General features: G+C 57.9%; 1 protein-coding gene across 7 annotated transcripts in view; it reads right to left on the bottom strand.

The window, feature by feature from the left end:
- The window catches only part of RPTOR (regulatory associated protein of MTOR complex 1), a 306,996-nt gene that overhangs the window by 178,384 nt on the left and 113,010 nt on the right, over nucleotides 1-15,602 (bottom strand). For 6 of the 7 annotated variants that reach the window (XM_032322464.1, XM_032322470.1, XM_032322466.1 and 3 more), the window contains one exon: nucleotides 3,879-4,037. In XM_032322464.1, coding sequence (XP_032178355.1) covers nucleotides 3,879-4,037 — 159 coding nt within the window. Of the gene's footprint in view, nucleotides 1-3,878; nucleotides 4,038-4,739; nucleotides 4,763-15,602 lie in introns of those variants that run through there. The other variant, XM_032322471.1, reaches the window with a different exon arrangement.

The raw sequence follows: 15,602 nt of genomic DNA, 5'->3' as shown, positions 1-15,602 counted from the left end.
GATTCCTTTTTAACTAGAAAACACATACTATGTCTGGAGTTTTCTCTGTGACAAAGTTTTTAATTGCCCACTTTAGCTGTAATTTTAACTTCCATTCTGACCCGCAATGACTGACAGACGGTTCTTCCAAGCTCTGACGAGGACTGTGGATGCGCAGCTCTCTCTGGGGCCGGCAGGCTAGCTCTGTGCACGGAGCGCTCCCGTCAGGTACACACGCACTCGGGGCGGCTCACCCGACCGCGGGTCGTCATGAGACGTCCTGCTCCTCCTCTGGCAACACACGGTCTCCAAGTCCGTTCTCTGACTGCCAACGGGGCCAGGCCGGCCCTCTGACCGCTAGTACCTGTGAGACACACCTTCGTCTCCATATGTACAGCGCATCCCTGTGGGTGGCAGGAAGTGGGGTCAGACTCTCAGTCCTGTCTGCTACAAGCTTAGGACAAAACATTCTAGAGAATAGCCGGTCTGGAGCCACCAAAAAGTCGATGTGCCGTGTTGGGCGAGCGAAAGCACGAGTCGCGGAGCGGGAGAGAGAACTTACAGAGCAAACACCTGATAAAGCGCTCGCGTCCGAAATACACAGAGAATCTTCAAAGTGAGCAAGAAAACAACCCTATTTAAAAGTGGGCAAAACAGGGGCGTCAGGTCGGCTCAGCTGGCCAAGCACCGGACTCAGGGTCTTGTCAGGTCTTGATCTTGGGTCGTGAACTCGGGCCCCACTGGGCTGCATGCCACGCCTGGAAAGCACTTGAAAAAATGAGTGGGCAAAGATACGGACACCCCACCGCAGAAGATACACAGATGACCAGGGAGCAGGTGAAGACACTCCACATTACATGTCATTAAGGAACTGCAAATTCAAACCACAATGAGACACCACCGTGTGCCTAACGAGAAGAGCTAAACTCCCAGACACTGGCAACTGCACGTGCTCAGTGGGACAGGGGACACCAGGCACTCTCGTCCCTGCTGCTGGGAGGCCAAGTGACGCAGCCCCTTCGGAGGACAGCTTGGAGGTGGCTTAGAAAGCTGAACATACTCTTGGATCTAGCAACGTGCTCGGAGGTATGGACCCAAATTAGTAAAAAACCTTGTCTAACCAAAAACCTGCATTCACAAAAGCCAACTAACCCAGAAGCAACCAAGATGTCCTTCAATCGGGGTCCATCCAGACAGTGATGCGTCACTCAGGGTAAAAAGAAGTGAGCCATCAAGACACAAGAACACGTGAGAGAACCGGAGATGCACATCCCCAGCCGGAGAGAGCCGATCCGAGAACGCCCCAGCCGGAGAGAGCCGATCCGAGAACGCCCCAGCCGGAGAGAGCCGATCCGAGAACGCCCCAGCCGGAGAGAGCCGATCCGAGAACGCCAGAGACCATGATCCCAGATACCCGCACTCTCGAAAGCGGACGACGGCGAGTGTCCACGGATGCTGCTGGGGGGCGGGGGCCGTCCAACTGTCCTGCACAACACAGTAATGATTGATGCGTGACACCACGCATCTGTGTGAACCAACGTTCAACTTCCTGAACAATCTATTTTCTACCTAGCGAAGAGTCTATTAAAACAAGAGAAAAGTGTGTGTAGATAAATTATGAGAAATGATAAGAAAACAGAAAATTGATAAACATAAAATAAATGTACAAAAATCAACTGCCTTTCCATACACCCTGGTAAAAACTTAAAAAATATAATTTTATAGTAAACATTTATAACATCAAAAATATAAAGCAGCCAGGAATATATCTAACAAATGATGAAAACTTTTGTGAAATTATTATCACAATTATTTTGTGAAATACTACTGATACTTAAGAAGAACATAGTTTGGGGGCGCCTGGGTGGCTCAGTGGGTTAAGCCTCTGCCTTTGGCTCGGGTCATGATCTCGGGGTCCCGGGATCGAGCCCCACTTCAGGCTCTCTGCCCAGCAGGGCGCCTGCTTCCTCCCCGCCGCCTGCCTCTCTACATGTGATCTCTGTCAAATAAATTAATAAAATCTTAAAAAAAAGAAGAAGGAGAAGGAGAGGGAGAGGGAGAGCAAACCTCGGCGGACTCGTCACGAAGACCCTGGGTCTCCCCGACCACTAATCAGCTGATGGACAAGTTAACGCACTAGTTTAAAGGAAGACGTAAGGCGCAGGACAGCCGAGAAGAACTGAAGAGCGAGGCGGGGGGGGCGGGGGCGGGGGGGGGGTCTGCTCCCTAAACACCAGAAGCACGGGGAACCCGCCTCGTGAGCAGTTTCCTGGCACAGAGGCAGACCCATGGAGCAGAGCTCTCAGAACGTGCCCACACACTGGGGAAACGCGATTTTGTTCAAAGTTGGCATTAAATAATAATGGAACTAAGAGGTATCCATTGCGGGGGGACAAAAAAGAGACTATAAACTCCTGCCTAAAAGTACGTACGAAACCTGTTTCAGGCAGATTAGGGACCTAAATGCAACGGACAAAAATACAAGCCTTCTAGAAGAGCATCTAGGGGAACACTTCTGCAACCCTGGCACGAGGGAGGACGTCTTAAGGAAGACACGAAATGTCCACACCATAAAGGGAGACGGACGACGATGACCACGTGATAACAAAGAACCACTACGAGGGGACGCTATTAAGAGGCAGAAGCAAACCAACAGACCAAGCCGTAAGTTCAGAGAGGACACTCACAATTCACAAAAAATGATAAAGGGCTGCTGTCCAGGATATGAAGATTTCTTCCCAATCAATAAGAAGATGACACACTAACCCAAGGGGAAAACGGAGAGGACTGTGCACTTCGAGAAGGGGAAGCTCCACGGCCGACCAGTGGTCAGAAGGCGCTCAGTGGCACAGCCCCTGGGGAGACCCTCATTACCCCCACGCTGGGCAGAAAAACCAAGTCCTGACCACAGTGCTGGGCAGGAAGGTGGGCAGTTTAGGAAAACCACAGGAACCATGGAGACGTCTGCCTGTACAGAAGGCACTGAACAGGTCCCAAGATGTCCCCCCAGCGGGCCTGAGGGATGGGCACAGGCACCGGAGCAGCAGGGACAGATGCTCAGAGCGTAACCCGGGCGGGAGCAGGCTCCGAAGGATCCCCATCCCAAGAGCCTGCAGACACCCAGACCCCACGCGCCTGGATGGCCACAGGAAGGGCAGCTGCTGCAAAGGCAGGCAAGGTAATGAAGACCCGAGATCCACTGTGCCAGTGAACCCAGCGGGCAGGAGGGAGCCTGCGCTGCGGAGGGGCACAGGGGCTCCAAAGCCCTGTGGTGCCCAACACGGCACGCCTCCAGGTACTGCCTTGCACACCGTGTGCAAGGAGAGCACGTGGCCCCATGGGCCGGGGCGGGGGGGACTGGCCACTCCCGGCCAGGAAAATGGTGGGAGGGTGTCGCCAACCCCTCACATTCGCCCCCCACGGTTGGTTAAGGAGCCGCAGGAGGCGACCCACCTGGCCGTGGGGAGCGTGGAGCCGAGGCCACGTCTGCAGGTGGCCTGGTGTGAGCTCCTTGGAATCCGCACCATTTTCTTCCCTAAGGAACCTCTGATTCTCAGAGGAACACTCATGGAACTGAGAAACCTGGTCACCGTGTGACGCACACGGCAGATGCACAAGCAGGTCGTGCCTGCTGCGGGAAGAGGGCACCGTGGGCACCACGCCACAGCCTCCAGACGACCGCTCCGTGGCCACGCGCCTCGGTCCTGTCCCAGCCCTGACAGCTGAGACGGAGCTGACCCCACAACTCCCCAGCGCGCAGCCCGGCCGGACCTCGCTGCGTCTGGGTCCGTGGATGCGGAGTGACCAGCAGCGGAGCCGCAGCCGACCACCAACACCTACACGCAGCTGGGCAGCCGGAGAAAGGGCGGGGCTCCCAAGGACCTCTGAGGGGCTCCTACCTTGTTGAAGACCCAGATCTCCCCGTTCACAGTGGGCCTGGGCACCCCGTGGCCGTTGTAGTGGAAGAGGACCCGCTCCTCCTTGGCGTTTCGGCGTAAGGACGTGCACAGCTTCTTCACTTCGTCCACAGTCGGGTCGAGGCTCTGCTTGTACCGGGCCTGTCGCGGGAGAAGATGAAAGAACTCACCGTGGAGTCAGGGATGCGTGGGTACATGCCCCGTCCCCACCCTGAGTTTGCGCTGAGCAGCTATGGGACCCTGGACAAGTGACCCCGAGCTGCTCCACCTGTAAGCCTGGGGTGACGCCTCCCTCAGGGGCCGTGGGGCTTCGTCCAGCAAGCAAGCCACCCGAGGAGGCGCGTGACGAGCGCGCGAGATGAGTGAGGGCCGCGCGGCCACACCGAGCCACTGTGACAGCACCCGCATCTCTTGGAGACACCGAAGCCTCCTGAGGGAAATCCTCTGAAGGGGAAAGGCAAACTTTGGTAAAGTGCAAGAGGCCGCGGGCCGACGCGGCACAGCAGCGCCGAGAGAAAGCGCCGGCCGGAGGAGGGAAGCTGCCTGCCCCTCCTCCGGGCCACGCTGGCCCTGCCGAGCCCCTGCTGGCTCCAGCCGGACCCGCGCTGACGAACGGCAGGAATTCGCGGGATGAGCAGGACCTGAAATCAACTCCGCGTCAACAGCACATGCACGTGACCGACACGCGGTGAGGGGGCGGGGTCTTCCCTCCCCGCGTCTCCCCCTAACAGGCCAGAACGCTGCCCATAAAACAAGGGGGCCGCCCCGGAGGCCCGAGAGGACGCTCACACGGATGTGAGGTGCCAAGTCTCCCCCCCCAGGGGCGCAGCAGTGTGCGTTCACCTGACGCTGATGCAGGCTGTGGGTCCCCACATGGGGGCTCCGAAGGGCCGACTGGCGGGGAGACGGTTCGAGTCAAAGCAGGGGCTCAACCCCGTGTCGTGGAGGCCCCGGCCCTGGTGCGTGACCCCTCCCGGAGCCCCGGGCTGGACGGACCATCTTTTCTCTCCCTGACATGCAGCCGTCATTACATGTCCGTGGGCGACCGCGGCGGGCCCACAGACACCGCGAGCACCGAGGCAGGCTCAGGTGCGCCCCCAGCGCTGGCTCTGTGCCCGCATCCTTCCCACGGCCTCACGACGCGCCCCGTCGCCAGCACACAGCTGCCGAGTGACCGACGACAACACTCAGTGACAAGAAGGGGAGAAGGACGCATCCGACCTGACGCCTCAGTGACGCGCGTGGCCCCCAGCGCAGCGTGGGAAGGCGCGCCCACGGGCATCACCGGGTCTGGGTGGCGAAGTGTCCTGGAATCCTACAGAGTAGACAGTGACGAAAACAACGCAGGCTCGCGCTGCGGACTCCTCCCCGACAAACCGCGGGTCTGTGCTCTACACGAGACCGAGCCGGGCACGGAGTCCTGACCCCCCAAACAGCTCAGTTTCGGTTGACGCCAGGAGGCGAGACGAAGGCGGCTGACCAGAGAACTCCAGCTCCGGGGCCGGCAGGGCGCACCTCACTGAGACGACTCAGACATGGGCCCCCCAGAACCGCACCGCACAAGCACGCCGTGAAGTCAGCGAGTGGGTTGGAGGGGAAGACCCCACGCTCAACCCCACGCACCGGAGCCTCCTTCGCCCGTGGCTGTCCTGCTCCTCCAATACAGAACCCCAACCTACGGCAGGCAGGAGCCGCTCCCAGGCAAGGCGCCCTGAAATCCCCACAGGCCACGCCATCCGCCGGCAGCAGGAGGCCGTCCGCTCCGTGGGCCTGCGCTCACGTCACGGCCCCAGGTCGCTGGGCATGCTTCGAGGGGACATGCCAAGCGCCCCCCTGCCCCACTGCTCGCTCCCGGCTCTCCTCAGCTTGGCCTCCTTCCTGCAGCAAATGACCTGAGGTTTGCGAAGTCCCAGCTCCGGGGAAGGATGGTCCGCCTCCCCCAGAGATCAGTCTGAAGGGGGGGTGCTGGTTCCCCCAAATCACATGCAAGGCCACGGGGTTGACATTCCTCAGAGACAGCCATAAAACCAGATTCATGACTGCTGACCTGGCCTCCACCAAGGTCTTCTCCCGTGGGGCTGCAGAAAAATGATTTAGCCTCACTTTGCCACCTACTGCTCCAAAAGGACCATTACGGACTAGCACAAAAGGTGCTACGGATAGGAATAATATGCCTCCTGGGGTTTTATGGGAATTAATTAATATTTTTAAGGGCTTTGGAATGAGAAGCACTAAATTAAATGTCACCACACCGTGTTCGGTTTGGTTTTGAAACTACAACGCCTGGGTCCCAGCCCCACGGTCCGAGGGGCGCAAACGGCAGAGGAAGCACCGAGGCCCTTGCGGGACCCGAGACCGTGTGAGCGACATAAGCAAAGACACCACAGTCTCGCAAACACGGCTTGTGGTGGTCAGGATTCCGGCTCCAAGTCCAGACCTCAAGATGTGCTTCAGCCGCGTGTGGATCCTGTGCAGGAGGCAACGGGGGGAGACCAAGGCTGCCCCTGGCTGGATGAAGGAACGTGTGGCCCGTGTCTCCTGTCCTCGTGATGGCCACCGGCCCGTCGCTGACATCCAGCAACCTTCTGCACTAAGGAGGACTGAGCAGGGCGGCCACAGCCAGCTTCTGTGTCCCCGGGGCAGCTATATTCTTCTCAGGCTCCTTGTGCGAGGACAGAGTGCAGGGCCCGGACAGTGCAGTGGCCGCTCATGGTCAGGCGAGGCCGCCCCGGATGCCGCCAGCGCACCCAGGGCACAGGGAGTCGGGGCGGTGCTCCGGGGTCTTCTCTCCTGGCAGACCCCACAGCAAAGAGGCCTATGTCTCCTTGGGGTGTCCAGTGAAGACCACTGCCGCCTCGTCCGGCCGCGCCCATGACCTCATTTCCACCCGTCCGTCCGCCCTCAGCGACGACGACACCTCAGCTCAGACCGGAGAAAGGAAATGCCCCCGAGATTTTCTCAGGACCATCTAGGAGGAACAAATGTAATGTTCGAATTTGGGCCACTTTTGCCCCTGGTCTGGGGACTTGGAAATGTTTCACTCTCTGCCCTTTCCCAAGTAGGAAGGAAGGACTTCCGGGGAAATGCGGGGCAGAGAGAAAGGTCAGGTCTGCTCGAGGGATGCCTGTCCTAGACGGCAGCCCGGCAGGGAAAGCTCCGGGCCCTGGCAGTTCAGGGACTTTACATCCCCACCCTCAAAAAGCCCTTTCCATTCCCAGTAACACCACGCAGGGCAGGCCACTGCAGGTGCCAGCACCGTCGCCATGACCGCCACCACCATCCTCGCCACCACCCTCACCATCACCACCACCACCATCCTCACCCCTGACGCCATCATCATCCTCACCACCAATCTCACCACCACCACCACCACCATCATCCATTCCTTAGATGACTCAAACTTCCCAAGTAACCCGTCGGTACTATTTTGCTCTTTCCAAACCCACTCCTCAGCACTCAGTAGGTCTCACTTGCTGAAAACCCTTTGATGGCTTCCCACTGACCCACGGCAAGTTCTTTAGTCCCGATCGAACCTTGTCTCTATAACTTCTGGGAGTCTATGCTCCAACCACAAGGAAGGATCTTCCAAGTCTACGCTCCCCCCACCTTCTAGCCCTCTGCCAGACCCTCTTCCTATTCGTCCTCTAACCCCAGTTCCAAGTCCTGCCTGGACATTTCCACTTCCTTCTTCAAATATCAGGTTAACTGTCACTTCTCCAGAACTCACTTTCTGGCGGCCCCAGACACCTGCGTCACGTACCCCATGCCAAACGCTCCCAGAGCACGTCTGGCCCCCCAGCTACAGCACTGAGGGCCCCTGACTCCATCTGCCCACTGCCCATCTGGCGGCCCTTTCTCCTGCCCTGACTAGTGTCCTGAAAAGGCCGGGATGTGATTTCCCTGGTCACTACGGCCACCTTGGGTAAGTGCACTGCCTGAAACGTAGCTGGCACTCAGTAAGTGTGCAAGAACCAAAAGTGAGCCCCGTTCAGACTTCCTGCTCGAGAGTGCAAAGCCCAGTGGGCTTCTTCGAAAGGAGCTGGGAGCCGGAGGACTGGAGTTTCTGCACCGTGCATTCGGCTCTGCTGGGGACGGAGTGCGCAAGCTCTTCGGCTACCGATGACCTTCTGCCGCTCCAGACCGGGGCAAACGCGGGCGCCCGCAGACGCAGCCAGCTCCGGGAGTGCAGTGAGACGCAGCTGACACTCCCCTCCCTGTGAGCGGGACTGCCCGGCAGACAGGTGACCCTGCCAAGGGACAAGCTGTCTGTCTGGTGCAGGAAACAAGGAGCGCTGTCTGCAGGCAGAGACCGGAGGAATGAAGATTCCCTTTGTCACCGGCAAATGTGTGTGTCTTCCAAGGTTTGCAATGCATGAAAAGTCACGAAAAGACATTCCCCTGCTCAGGACAGCTCCCTGGAGACAAGGGGATGGAGAAGCAGCAGTGCCCCTGCCGGGCTCCTGGTTTGGGACTACGAGGGGTCTTGCGGGGACAGAGACTAAGGGACAAAGGCTAAGGGAAGGGAGCAGACGAACGTCAAATACTGACCGGACAGGAGGGCGGGGCGGCTGACTGGCGGAGCCCATTCCTCTCCCTCGGCCGGAGGGCCGGAGTGAGAACAGCACGGCCCCCGGCACGGGCAGGCCTGTGTGCACGCCGAGGGGACTCCACACGCATGAGGCCGTGCACCTCTCCTTTCCAAGCCATTCCGGTATGTCCCTGTTGCTCCCAGACTGTCCTGCAGGGTCGCCAAGCCTTGACGGACAAGCGCTCTGAGGTTCCTGCCACCACGAGGTCTCCATGACCCAGGCGGCCCGTCGCTCTCTGGAGGCCGGTCCCCGTCCTGCCTCCTCCCTCCGACTGCCGAGCCGGTGGCCTCTCCCCTCTCTCCCAGGTCCAGCCTCTTCCCTCAAACCTCAGGCATGGCTGTGACTCGGCCTCCCCTCTCCCACGCGACACACTCGCCCCGGGCGGCGTCTTCGAGCACAAACCGACGATGCTATTCCTTCTCTTGGTCCACACTGGCCGACCCCTCTGGGCTCCCTACCTCATCCCCAGCATCCACGCTTTTTTGAATCACCCAGGCCACACACCCCAAGCCCACTGTCCTTCTGCTCCCCCTCTCTCGGGCCTTTGTCAGGGGTCTCCGGGCCTGTGGCCGGGCACTCACACACGGCTGTCCCATCTCTTCCTGTATCCGGGGTCAAAAGCCCCCAAGGGTCCTCAGGACCCCATACTAGCCATTCTTCAAGTCTGTCCAGGCTGGCAGAGCTTCTTTTCCAAGCACACAATCAGGCCATTTGCCTTCTAAGAGCAAATCCTTGGTGGGGATGTCCACTGCCCCCAGGAGCACAGCCATGCCTGGGTACGGCACACAGCCCCTCCCCCACGCGCCCCGGCGGGCTGTCTGCAGGTCTGGTGAGGCCGTGCCCTTCATGACTTGGGACCTCTGCCCACACGCTGCCCTCCCTGGGCAGCCCCGTCTCCCTGCCCAAGCCTGCACAAACGCCCACCTCCTGCCGCAGCACCCCGCAGCCCTGCTGGCCCCCAGGGGCTGCTTCTCGACTTCTCTGCGGGAATGACACAGGATCGGGATCCTTCCATACGGACCAGCCTCGCCTTCCAGACAACATGCTGGTGAGGACAGACGCTCTGAAGCTCCCCGAGTCCTGACCTCTGGTTGCACAGAAGTCACACGGGAAAAGTGTGGGGCCTGAATTCCCGGGCATGTCTGAACAACACTGACTTTATTAACCTATCGTTTCCCTGAGACTGACCGCCACAGAGCTCCACTATCCCCGCATAACCCAGCAGGGCCCAGCCCAGGGCTAGTCTGCCGGCAGGAAGGCTGCTGCACAGCCCAGATTCAATGTCCCCATCCGTCCGCATATTTCCTTCTCTCTGTCACTGTTCCCACTGTCTCACTGTGAGATGCTATCTGCGTAATTTTTGCTGACATTATTATAACATTGTGTTCCCCTCAAATCCTTTCATTTAAAGAAAAAACAACAACAAAAGCTACCACATATCTTCGGAGTCCCGCCGGAACACTGGGTCCCTGCAGCCTAAACAGGCGGCAAGCAACCGTGTCTCAGCCAATAACCGTCCCTGAGGAGCTGCGCCACCCCAAGGCCTCGCTCCCGGGGCTCAAGCCAATGGCGGATGCGGCACTGGCTCTGGGCACCCACACAGACACAGAATGTGACCAGTATCCTCTGCAAACTCGTCACCGAAAGACTAATCTGAGACTGACTAAAACCATCTCATGAAAACCAAACAAAATAAGGCAGCCAGAGCCCGTGGCAGGGTGGAAACCAGAGTCGTCCTGAGCCACACCCGGCCACGAGGGCAGCCGCCATGCCCTGTCCTTCTCGCCAGCAAGGTACGCCCGGGCAAACTGAATCCTGGTCTCCTGTATGGGCCCAACAGAGGTCACTTGTTTTTCAGAAGCAGAAAGGGTAAACTTAGAAGAAGTCCAGACACACCGACGTCACCCATCACTTTCCAGATCTTCTAGGACCTTTTCCTGTTACTCTGGAATTTCAGCTAACAGAAATGGAATGTTCCTTTACAGTGTCCCCTCAGGAGGGTCTGGCTCCGGAAGGCCACCCGCCTGCGCGGGGCAGCGCTCCAGTGAACAGTGGGACTCACCCGCGCGCCTCGCCGTGCTCCTCCCGCAGACAGCTCTGACCGCACTACATGCTTGCTTGCTTCGATGGGCCGGGGCTCCCCTCTACACCTGAGTAGTAAATTATCTCCAAGCCATATTCTGGTCCTTCAAAGACCCCTCCTCTTGGTTCACAGAGCTCAGTCGGCGCTCCAGCAGGCCCTGGCCCAGCGTCGCTGACGTCAGCTGGCGTAGCTGCTAACACAAATATTTCCGGGTTTTCCACCCCACACGCCCCACCAAGATCTGCCCACCACAGAGCAGGTGGCCGGAACATCCCTGTTCTACAGCCGGGAGCTGAGACGCAGTGGGGGTCAGTGACTACCACGGGCCACACACGGTGTGCGGGCAGGGCCCACTTCTAAGCCAGACTCCGCGGTTTTACTACTCGGTGCCCTGAGCCCATCAGTGGAGACACGGACATGACCGGTGAGCTCGCTCACACAGGCGCAAACGGGGACAAGCAGGGAACAAGAAGGCAGAGGGCGAGGTCTGGCCACCCCAATGTGATGATCCTGTATGGCTGAACATGGCCTCTGGGCCCCACCAGGGAACCCTGCCCCCCCATCTCACGAAGGGTGGAAACTCGGCAGAGCCGGAGAGTACGCCCTGACTGGGCAGCAGAGCCAAGCACCGCACACAGCCCATCAAGGCTCTCACGGAGCTACGGGAACAAAGCAGCCGAAATCTCCCTCTGCTACTGATTTTTGTCCATTTCCAAATAGCACGTTAGCACTGAAAACACTGCTCCCTCCTGCCGTTAATGTCAGACCACCTCCCAGCAGGGTCTGTAACTGCTAGTTACAGAGCTGCCCGGCAGGCGCAGGGGACACTGGGCCCCAGGGCCCCAGGACCAGGGCATCCGGGGACACAGGGACTCGGGCACACCAGGTCTGCAGCCTGTCTGTACCACTGCCGCAGCCGGCAGAGAGCTGCTGAAAACAGCCCTCGGCGCCACCGTAGGCCTAACAGTAACAAAATGCGTAAGGAAATAAACACAGTCGGAGCACTGAGACCCTCACACTGAGGAGGAAACAGTGTTAAATGGCTGCCAGACCAGGCCAGCAGCGCGGTCAGCTGGGGCCGCACCCCTGGGCTCGCCCACCATCTTGAACCTCGCTCCGATTCATCCCGAGAAACAGCCACCAAAGTGATTGGGCATAGAGTGATGGCTGCCTGATGCTTTGACCCCCCCCCCGAGTCCACTCAGAGCAAAGCCCCGGAGAGGGCTGCCCCCAGGCCCAGCGGCAGCCGGCGGAGGGCCAGACTAGCTGAGCCTACCGTCCTCTGGCTGCGGCTGGAAACCCAGATCTCCGGCTGTCACAGAAGCTTGCTGATCCCATTTATTTACTTTTCCAGGAAATCTCTCATTCCCATTAGGTGCGTGTTGTTCACGATGATCCTGTCAGCCCTAATCCGATTTCCAAGTGGGGCTTCGGAAGTCTGGGCGTGACGTGCGCAGGTGAGCTGTGGCCTCCGCAGCTGCTCCCCGCTGTCCCCACCATCCCCGCGGTGCCATCCCCAGGCGTCGGCCACCGCCCTCCAGCCTTGAGCTCATCTGCCCCACCCATGGTTTCGAGGACGGTACTTGGGACGGCTTCACTGGCCCTTGGCATCCTGGCCAAGGCTGGTCCTGGCTCCTTCCCACAGCCACCCAACTGTCCAGCTGGACTGTGGGGACAGCAGGGGACCCGCAGCATGCACGTGTGGCAGGGAGCCATGAGGCCCTTCACATGCTGCGTCTGTGAACCGCTGCTCAAGGCGGTTTTCTCAGTCACATCTCAGGTTTCAACACGCATCTTCCCCGGAAGAGCAGTTTCCCATGAAACTTACCAGACCCTCGCCTCTCTCTGCTTTGTGTTACTCAGTAACAGCCCTTCCTTAACACACTAGAGACGCTAGAGACCCACGAGAGCTGGTTCAGGGGTCCAAATCCAAACGCAGAAGCCAGAACTTCTGGATAGGGTCTGAGTCCACTTCTGCAACAAAGGGGCCCACGCGGTCCCTGGAGAGGCCCCAGGACATGCCCCTCTCAGCAGGGAGCCTTCTGCCCCCGGGGAGTCTGGTGAGGTCCGGACACAGCCTCGGTGGACGGAAGGCGGGGAGGGGGCTCCTGGCACCTGATGGATAAATGCCAGGGAAGGTGCCAAACATCCGACAACCGTCCTCACAGCATGGCAGGGGAGGGGTCACTGTTGCCACAAGGACAACACATCTGGCCCAAAAGGTCAACAGTGCCCGTTTGGGAAACCCGCTTTCAAGGGAAAACTGAAGCCTTAATTCTAGGGAGGACACACCGGTTCTAATCGAATAAGGTGAAAATAGCACGACGGAGAAAACTGTGTACACGACACTCCCATTTACGCAAGAAAGAAGCAAACACGTGTGTGTGTAAAGAGACACACCTATACATATGTGTGCGCTGGGAAATGTTAACGGGCCTGCCACAGAAGGAAGCCAGACACAGGAGGAAGGGGACAGGACAGGGTGCCTGGGGGCTCAGTCGGCCAAGGGTCCGACTCTTCATCTCAGCTCGGGTCCTGATGGCGCGATCCTGAGTTCAAGCCCCACACCGGGCTTCGTGCTGAGCGTGGAGCCGACTTTAAAAAAAGAAAGACAACAACAGGGATAGACTCCTTGGAATGTACCTTGTTTTGTGTATGTGACTTGGGAGCCACTAAATATTTTACCTACCAAGCAAAATTAGCATTTTAGAAAGTAGTCCTTAAAAACCGCGAGTCAAATGAAACAAACGAACTCAACTGTGCCTCTGGCTGGCTGTATTCCAGACTGAGAGGAAACCCTCCACGGGCGTTTAAAGTGAACGACCCGACTCCCCTGCCACGCCCGGCGGCGGAAGGAGCCGCAGCCACGCTGCAAACTGTTTCCGGGAAAAACACCGCGGGTAATGCTGGTTCTGCTTCCTGCAAGTGCTGCGTGTGGTGTGGGGGACAAGACATGACTGATCACGTGGATGCCCGTGAAAACTCCCAACGTTCCGTGTGGGAGCAAGCAGATACGGCTGTAGGACCCATGGGGTTAGGTAAAACCTTGTAGCCCTGAACCTGAAGCAGTAGGAGCTCACGACAAGTTCTATCTTTAAAAACCGAAGAGCGGGGGTGGGGGACGGTCTGAGTGTGAGCAGCCCAGGGGCCGATTAAGCTCTAAATACCACCCCCACTAAAGGAAGCCAGGACTCCTTAGGGACCGGGTGACTGCAGGCCTAGAGCAGGAAGTGGACATACCCGACGGGGAAGATGGCTAGAACGGTCTCGAAAAGACTCGGGGGCCACATTCAAGAGGCCCCACTGGCCCAAGACGAAACCGTAAGTGCACCAATGGTGAACAGATACAACGGTTAAGCTTCTACTGCGCTTAACACCCCAGACCACCTACCTCTGGGGGCGATTCACGATTTTGAAATCTGCTAAATAAAAGGACGTAAGTATTGACATTGGCTTTCCTAGATGAGCAACACTGCAAGATGCCGAGTGACTGGTGAGAAGCGGCTTTTCTTCACCGATACCCCAGGCGACGCACCGGGCACACGGGGGAATGACAGGATCATTCTGCAGTCGCTGACGGACGGCCCCAGGCGACGAGCACCCACGGCTGCGAACGTCAGTGAAAGGACACGGCAGCCACGACACACATGCTAGCGGGGGAGCCCCCCAGGAGACACCGTGCCCCCGGGACCCCTCCAACTTGACCGAATCTGGCAAGGCCTCTAGGGTTCCCGTGGCATAGAGGAGAGTCAAGGGCCGGTGAGTGTGGCCCAGAGCAGGCGAGGGGCGATGCGCAGGCCCCAGACGGCAGGGACCCTATAGCAGCTCGCCCGCCGCCTGGTTTCCGCAAACAGGAAATCGCGGGGAGACAGAACGTGGAGCAGGACAGGAGCTGGTGACGGACTTTCAGAAGAGTCTAGGGACCAACGGATCAACCAACCACAGAGAACTCGCCTCACTCGAGTCCTGATTCAAATGAACGAACGCTGCACATGTGTGTCTTTCAAAGTAACGGTCGCCGTTCGGGATGCACTGGAAGACTTACAGACGGATCTACAGGGTGTCGGGACTGGCTGTGAGACAAGCCGGGGCGTTGGGGGGGGGGTGGCGGCACCGAAGATGGGGAGCAGGGCGGCAACTGTCAAAGACAGACGATGGCTAGACGCGGGAATTTTCCATCACGTAAGTTTAAAAGCACACGGAAACAAATAAAGAGACAAAAACAAAGAGGCAAACAACACTTCAAAATGTTTCCACGATCAAAACGACTCCCTTAGAATCACTTACATAAAACTTAATGGGAAAGTCAAAACTGGCCATTTTTGACTAAAATGTGCATATATGACGCATTTGTCCCAGGCTTGGCCAGGCACTTTAAGAAGGGGTCTAGACAGGGAAAATCTGAAATGTGTTTTTAAGCACAGGTAAGATACATAGCAAGAATCTGAAAGAGTAACACATTTGGAAATAACATGTTTCATGAATGTAAACCATATCGATATGCCTCAGAAAAACCTCAAGTTTGCTACACAAGAGGAAGATATAATAATAACAGAAGATATATTCGACTTACTCTTAACCTGGGAACTTCTCTCCAGTTAAGTGTTTTTGTTTGTTTGTTTAAAGATTTTATTTATTTATTTGACAGAGATCACAAGCAGGCAGAGAGGCAGGCAGAGACGGGGGAGGAAGCAGGCTCCCCGCCGAGCAGAGAGCCCGATGCGGGGCTCGATCCCAGGACCCTGAGACCGTGGCCTGAGCCGAAGGCAGAGGTCCAATCCTCTGAACCCCCCAGGCGCCCCTCCAGTTAAGTGTATCGCTTTTTCACTGTGAGTCACTGCTCTCTCCCATTCCCACGCTAAACTGACAAAAGCCTTCCTGTGCGGCCAGCTCCCCGGAACAGGGAGACTTTGTGGCTTACAAAGCACCCTGACCACGCCGCCTTCTCTGACTGCATGAGGAAAGCAGCACCAGTCCTGAGCCAGAGGCCAGATTTGGGCCAAGGAGGCCTCTGTGTCCTGAGGGGCCAGAGAC

Source organism: Mustela erminea, chromosome 18, assembly GCF_009829155.1.
Source record: "Mustela erminea isolate mMusErm1 chromosome 18, mMusErm1.Pri, whole genome shotgun sequence".
NCBI classification, from domain to species: Eukaryota; Metazoa; Chordata; class Mammalia; order Carnivora; family Mustelidae; genus Mustela; species Mustela erminea.
This window is presented reverse-complemented; position numbering and strand designations above follow the sequence as displayed.